At 48.2% G+C, this 7,304-nt stretch overlaps 1 protein-coding gene across 2 annotated transcripts in view; it reads left to right on the forward strand.

The window, feature by feature from the left end:
* Positions 1-7,304, forward strand: part of COG4 (component of oligomeric golgi complex 4) — a 14,253-nt gene that overhangs the window by 4,825 nt on the left and 2,124 nt on the right. For both annotated transcript variants that reach the window (XM_008638753.2, XM_017741019.1), the window contains exons 8-14: positions 1,342-1,475; positions 2,002-2,120; positions 2,443-2,609; positions 3,244-3,409; positions 4,908-4,970; positions 5,437-5,553; positions 7,138-7,230. In XM_008638753.2, coding sequence (XP_008636975.1) covers positions 1,342-1,475; positions 2,002-2,120; positions 2,443-2,609; positions 3,244-3,409; positions 4,908-4,970; positions 5,437-5,553; positions 7,138-7,230 — 859 coding nt within the window. The remainder of the gene's footprint in view (positions 1-1,341; positions 1,476-2,001; positions 2,121-2,442; positions 2,610-3,243; positions 3,410-4,907; positions 4,971-5,436; positions 5,554-7,137; positions 7,231-7,304) is intronic.

The following is a 7,304-nucleotide window of genomic DNA, read 5'->3' on the forward strand; positions in this document are numbered from 1 at the left end:
CAGAAGCTTTGCAGCTATTAACTCATAAAATCCAATTGTTAGGTGCCCTTCACTGCCCTTCTATAAAGGAAACTTCTGTAGTGGGGCTTTATTTTGCTTAGTCATTACTTCTAAGCCTTGGCTTTAAGCATTCCTGGAGGGTTGGCAATATCACCACACATGAAGGACTGAGATTTTAACTGCCTGTGCCCGCTACTTTCATGGCCTTGGAGCCCACAAAACGGAGCAGCTCCCTGGACAGATAATTTGTGACAGAATCAGGAATAAATATTTGGGTCTTATTTAATCTATACTGCTGCTGCAGCAGCTCTGTACCGTCAGTTTCTTGATAATGAACTGCAGTGCTTTAAACTCCCTCTTTTTCTTCTTATCATAAATATTTACATAACCCTCAAGCAAGGCCATTTGAAAGTGCACCCAGCCCTTCTGGGACTGCCTGAATTACAAACATACCTTGAAAGAAAACTTAGGTTCTTCAAGGAAGATCTGTCTGTGAGCCTGCATAATTATTATTTCAGCAGTAATATCCACTTACTATTTGCTCTGAGTAACTCTGCATGTATCCCAGTTTTCTGATTTTTTTCTTTTTCATCTGTAAAATAAAGATGATCTTTCCTTCTCCCACTTGTGCACCGTGAGGCTTCAAGCAGGATTTGTTAAATTCTCTGCACGCTGATGAAAAAGCTGATGTGTCAGTCTCTCTTTTTTTCATAGTCATCTCTGATCTGAACACTGTGTTCTGCATTGTAAGATGCTTTTTTTGTATCACATTTCCTGAGCTGTTGAGCTTAAACAGATTCTTTATCATCTTCAGAGAAACACATGAATCTGTGCACAAAAACACATATGTGGAGATGGCAGGGACCAGGCATTTCTAACGTTAGCAACATAGGGCTCACAGAATTGTAGAAAAACTGAGGTAGGAAAGGACTGATGAAGATCTCTAGTCAAACCTCCCACTCAAAACAGGGCTCATTTTGAAGTTACATGAAATTGCTTTGAGTCTTGCAGTCCTTACCAATGTGATTTTGACGTGGATGTCCTCACATCTATGAGGAAAAAAGAGGGGGAGTGTTGCTAAATCTTGGAGTAGAGTTTGTGAGAAAAAAGCAATATTGTAGAGATACCTCCTGGGAGATGATTTTAGGGGGATATTTTGATTGTGTGTGCATGCTTTGCACATACCACTTTTTCTGCTGAGCTTTGCTACTCGATGGCACAGATGGAAAGGGGCAGTATTGATCTCATAGTGAGAGAATGGAGAACACACTACTTAACTGAATTGAATTAGTGCCTCTCCTTTTGTAGTCTTGCTGTCTTGATTCTTGCTATTTCTTCCAGGGAGCTTGACCCTATTTTAACAGAAGTCACTCTGATGAATGCCCGCAGTGAGCTCTACTTGAGGTTCATCAAGAGACGAATAATAGCTGATTTTGAGGTGGGAGATGCCATGGCCTCAGAGGAGGTAAAGCAAGGTAACACCTTGAGTACCAATACTCATAAGCTCTGCTCATCAAAGCCAGAAATTGAGATATACCTGAGTTAGTGGCAGAGCAGAGTGACACAGGGTCTGCAAAGACACTTTGGGAGTGCTCTGTGGAAGATGATTGTGTAGTCTGGCCTTTCCAAACCTGTTATCAACACTGGTTGTTCCCTCTAACAGGGAAACCAACATTAAGAATGACTGTAGGGTATAACAAACTAAAGTCCCCAAAGAGAGGAAGAGCTGTTTGGTCACTGCAGGCACAAATCCTAAGGGTGGAGGCCATGGAAAAACAGGCTCGAGGTTTTGGTACTCTGTAGAGCTCTGGAAAGCACTTTGGCCACCTGCAAAATCCAGCTCAGCAATTTCAGCTCCACAGTTGAGGCTTGTGATTTGTTCTAGGTTGGGCCTGGCAAGTGTCTGTCCATTAGGTGCCCATGAGACAGGCAGCAAGGGACTTGGTGGAGCTGCCTCCTGGCCCTGGGGTCCTGCTGATGGGTCTCCCTTGTGTTCCACAGAGCATCAAAAATACCTGGACAAGCTCCTCAACAACTGTCTGCTGAGTTGCACCATGCAAGAGCTCATTGGCTACTACATCACCATGGAGGAATACTTCATGAGGGAGACTGTCAACAAGGTAGGGGAGAACCTCCTAAATGCTTCTCGTGCTCCTCAGTCCTCTGGTGAGCATCCCAAGGGAAGGTTATGTGTACACGGCAAGTTTGCAGTTGTCAGGGAAGTCTTTTGTTTCCCTTGGCCTTGAAAAGCAAGTGGTTGTTTCTGAATTTTGACTTCAGACATACCCCAGGGTATCTTCCAGGTCTGTGGGCTACTGCAAACTAGTCTGAGGGGTGCCAGCCACTCAGGGTGAAGGGGGAAGATGGACAGTTTGGCCTCTCAGCACTGCTGGGGCAGCGCCGCTGACTGAGCCCAAGGCACTGAGACAGCTTTCTTTGCAGGCTGTTGCCATGGACAGCTATGAGAAGGGCCAGCTCACCTCCAGCATGGTGGATGATGTGTTTTATATAGTGAAGAAGTGCATTGGGCGTGCTCTGTCCAGCTCCAGCATAGACTGTCTCTGTGCCATGATCAACCACTCCACCACCGAGCTGGAGTCTGACTTCAGGTAATGAAAATACACCAGGTTCACTGTAATGTGCCTCCACGTTCTGCAAACAATGTTTGCTGTCAGATGGTCTTCCTTGTGTTCTTTGCCTTTGAACCTCTGGCTTGTCATCCCCATGGAAGATGCTCGTAGGAAGCAGTAACAGGTGTAGGAAGCTGGATCTGGGCATCTTTCCTCACAGTAGTGGTTGGTGATCCACCTATAAGACAAACAGAAAAAAGAACCTCATGGCCCAAAATCCCTATGAGATGGAGTTGCCATGTAGCACTGGGGTCCTACCCTGCTTGAGGGTACATGGTCACCCCTAGTTGTTCTCTGGGTTACTTAATGACTCAAACTTGGCGTGAGACTGCAGAAATTGTCCTGCTGTTTTTCATTCCATTGTGGGAATGAGGAACTGTGACTGAAGACAGCAGGCAGCTGCAGGCAAGATATTTGGGAAAGCTCAGAAACTGGGTGGTTATGTTTTTCTTTCAGCCTTCAGATGCTGTCAGGTGATATTTGCCAGCCTTTTTTTTTCCTGTGAAGTTCCACTTACCTTCAGGTCACATCTCAGACAGAATGCTGTCCCGAGGCACAGAGCATAATTCTGTTGTTGCATGCTCTAAACCCTGTGTGTTCTGCTTGCCCATAGGGAGGTTCTGTACAACAAGCTGAAGCAGGGCTTCCCAGCCACAACCTTCCAGGACTTCCAGAGAGGGGTGACCAGTGCTGTGAACATCATGCACAGCAGCCTGCAGCAGGGCAAGTTCGACACCAAAGGCATTGAAAGCACCGACGAGGCCAAGCAGTCCTTTCTGGTGGGTTTGGTGGCTGTTCTGGTGCAGAATGAGTTGGGGTGGGGAGAAAGACAATGGGGAACTCTTGGGAACAGGATTGGTGTGACTGTAGTGTTCAGAGAACCTGAAAATCTGTTGAGGTATGGTGGGTGGCCTGCCTTTGGATGTCTGGTGGATGCTTCTGCCTCATCTCAGGTTTGTAGAGCTTCCACACCCAGCCTGTGCAACTGTGATCCCATGAGTGCCTCTTGGGCTGCTGTGATGACAGTTCCTTCCGGGCTGGAGAAGAGTCTGTGCTCTTTTGAGGTGTTCACCAATCCTGCTCTTCACAGGCTCTGCACAGAGGTCGTGGGGGAGCATCTCATCCACACCTTCCTCCAGATAAAAAAGTCCTGGCCCAAGCTCAGCTCCCTCACTTATGAGATTGAAGAGTTTTCATTAGAGCAGGGTTGTCTGCTCTGCTTGGTCTGCAAGATCCTCCTGTTGCCTTCTAACAGCAGAACTGCAGCTCTGTCCATGCTTGAACAGGTACAGGGAGCATTTCAGACCCCTCAGAGAGCATCTGAAGGGGCCGCTTATCGCTCCTGTCTGCTGCAGCATAACACATCCCTCCCCATGCTGGGATGCTGTGTAGACTTCGCATTGTGGAAAAGACGTCTCTGGGAGAACATCTCTGGCTCTGCTCTCTCCAGGTTTGAGCAGACCTGTGGGCAGAGACTGAGATCACTGGAGAGGGACTGGCTCACCATGACTCGTCTCCCTCTCTCTAAGTTGTTGTGAACAGCCAGCACTGAAGGGGGTCCTTGGAGCTTTCACTGCACGAGGAGAAAAGGCAACAAAGGGAGCAGGAGAGACTGAACTCTTTAATCTCATAGAATTCTTTGTTACAGGTTTCTACCTTTCTTGAAGCAAAGGGCTTAAAATGTCAGTTCTTCCACTGAATCTCCTCATTCACTTGTCACCTTGCCTCATTTCCCTGTTTGCACAAACCCCAGCCTTATAGTGACAGTTCATCTTCAGCAGGTAGAGAACAGTCTGTTCAGTGGAGAACAGATACTCATCTGGCAGGAGGGCTGCTGATTCCTCCTGCCTAGTTACCTGTGCCTCCCTGTCTCCCCTGCTGCTCTGGACACAGTGTTTAAAATATCACCCACAGCCACTCCTGCTCTGTTCTTCATGACACTTACAGAAAGTTGGGGGTACATTATGGCTTCCATCCATCACCAACGAGTGGGGCTTCGTGGCAACATCGTGAACAGGATGATGAGGAAAAGGAGTAAACTGTCTTGAACTCTGTACTAGCTGGAGATTCAGCACATGTGCTCAGTTGCTGGAGTTTAGCTTCATGCAGCTCAGTGAATCCGCAGTGCTTTGATCTCACAGTAGCAACTCTGTCCCTTAACTACTTGCATTTCAGTCCGTATTGTTAGCAGGGCATGGAGTAAATGTATGGACTTGGGGATGAAGTGCTGGGAAATTCCATTTAATCCAACTTGGGTTGGTTTTGGGTTTTTTTCAGGTGACCTTAAACAATGTGGAAGTCTGCAGTGAAAACATCATGACCCTAAAGAAGACTTTGGAGGTGCAGTCTCTATTCTTTACTGGTTTTTCCCAAATCAAATTTATAATATCCTCCCTTGGCAGGGGCAGGGGTCAAGTAAACCATCTGGACTTTGATATGCCTGAATTCCTGAGGTCTTTGCTGTCCAGCCTTAGGGAAGCAATTTTGAGCTGGCAGAGCAATTTCCGGCTGATAGTAGCAGCCAGCAATACCAGTTCCTCCAGCCTGACCAACCTGGTGCAGGAATAACATGTGCATCATGGAGAGTCTGCAGCTCTCTGGTGCTGGGCTAGACAGCCCCTGGCTTCCTTTCTTGCTGTCCTTTCTCCTCACAGCTGGAGCCAGCAGCCTCTGCCTTTGCAGGAGCAAGAGATGGGCTCCTAACCTAGCCCACACACTGGTGGGCAGCCAGAGCTCAGCAACACAAAGGGATAAAAACTGCCCAGGTTATTAATTTGCACCTTGCTCATGGATCTCTTCCCTGCAGAGTGACTGCAGCAAGCTGCTTAGCCAAGGATTTGGGGGTGAGCAAGCACAGGCCAAGATTGAGAGCTGCCTCTCGGACATGGCTGCTGTCTCCAACAAATTCCGTGACCTGCTGCAGGTGAGTGTCTCTCTGAATTACTGCTGGCTTCCAACACTGCCTGCTGGTGTCTTCAGGGACAACTCTGGCAGGAATCACTTCAGCTCAGGGCCAGGCCATGTCTGACTCCAGGAGTGCTGGGTAGGGTGCAGGAGGGAGCAAATCAGTCAGCTTTGAGGCATGGAAAGAGCCTCAGCCCGTTTATACAGCCATACCAGCCAGCGGCTGCATAAAAAACACTGGAAGCAGCTGCAGAGCCAGAAGGAATGTTGCTTCATTCATCTTCACTGAGCACAGAATTGCAGTTGGTTCAGCATTTTCAGGAGAAGAAATATTAATGACATTTCCATCTCCTCCTTTCTCCCTCGTGGCACAGCACATTGTCAAGTTGTCCACAGCCTAAGTAATGCTGAAGACAGGCTGTTGGTAGAGAAGAGATGCTCTTTTCTCAGGTTTCTCCTTCTTTCCCAAATGCAAATACTCCTCAGCATGGAGCAGAAGACTCTGGCTAAATCCAGCCTCCTGTGGCATGCTGGGGCCTGCTGTCCTAAAATTTCACAGTGGTCTCTGGCAGGGAGAGAAGCAGGAAGACCTAGTACCTCATGTGGAAAGAAACCAAGCAAAGGAGAATATTTTGAACCAGGTTTGCCTTTGTACTTCACAGAGGGGTCAGGCTATTTTTTTTTTGGCTTTGCAGTTCAGGGCAGGCAGATGCCTTCAGTTCAGCACTGCCAGCAAACCCTCTTGGGGACTGTGGTCAGTATCAAAACCAAGAGCTCATCAGTAAGGCGTAAAACTCTCCAGTCTGACTCTAGTGTGGTTTTAAAAGTGGCTGCAAAGCAATCCAGAGTCTGGGGAGGAAGCTCCTGCACTGCCTGAGTCACACACGCGCTGAATTTGCCTCAGAAAAGGACAATTGCCAGCAGGGCCTGCTCAGAAATGCCAGTTTTAGTTAAAAACTTCCATCAAATGCCAGTCAGAATAGGTACCGACACAGTTCCATGCTGAGTGAGCTTTCATGACACCTTGCTGAGCCAAAGAGGGGTGGCTGGCAGGAGAGGGCTTTAAGAGCTCTCATCACAGGGGACAGAAAAGCCTTTGCTGACAGCCTGCTGCTCGGGGGAGATGGCATGTGTTGGGGTTATGATTAATTCAGGGAACTAACTGTGGTTACAGCTTTTATCCTCCTTTTAGATTCTCCTACTGAGCTAAGCTGCACTGGAGGTGGGAGGCATCAGCTGAGTTCAGTCACAGTGCCCTGGCTGGTGCTGAGTGGAAAAGCTGGAGTTTGCGTTTTTTCCTACCCCCCATGCCTCGCTCCTGCCAGGAAATCTGTAGCTATGTGGGACGGGGAAGCACAAGCCCTTCAGACCACACAAAGTGAGCACAACAGCAGCTTCTGGGCCAACATCCTTCCTCTTCTTGTCATGGTGTCCTCAGAGCCTTCCGGCACCGGAAGAGTGTGGGGTCTGGGCCTTCTGGGTTCAGTTTCATGTGCAAGTCTGTGGGTCGGTTTCCCCAGCTGAGAATGTGAAGCAGCATCAAGACAGCCTGGTTGTAAAGATTTTGTGCCTCACTGTCCTCTCTTCTTGCTATCGCCCTCAGGAAGGTCTCAATGAGCTCAACAGCACAGCCATCAAACCCCAGGTGAAGCCGTGGATCAACCTATTCCTCTCTGTCTCCCACAACATCGAGGAGGTGAGGCTCAGTGTTCTCTGCTTCCAGCTGTTCTTGGGCATTCTCTGTCTTCTGCTCAGCAGCACAGAGCAACC

The sequence above is a fragment of the Corvus brachyrhynchos genome, unplaced genomic scaffold (genome assembly GCF_000691975.1).
Source record: "Corvus brachyrhynchos isolate BGI_N302 unplaced genomic scaffold, ASM69197v1 scaffold26, whole genome shotgun sequence".
In the NCBI taxonomy this organism is placed as follows: domain Eukaryota; kingdom Metazoa; phylum Chordata; class Aves; order Passeriformes; family Corvidae; genus Corvus; species Corvus brachyrhynchos.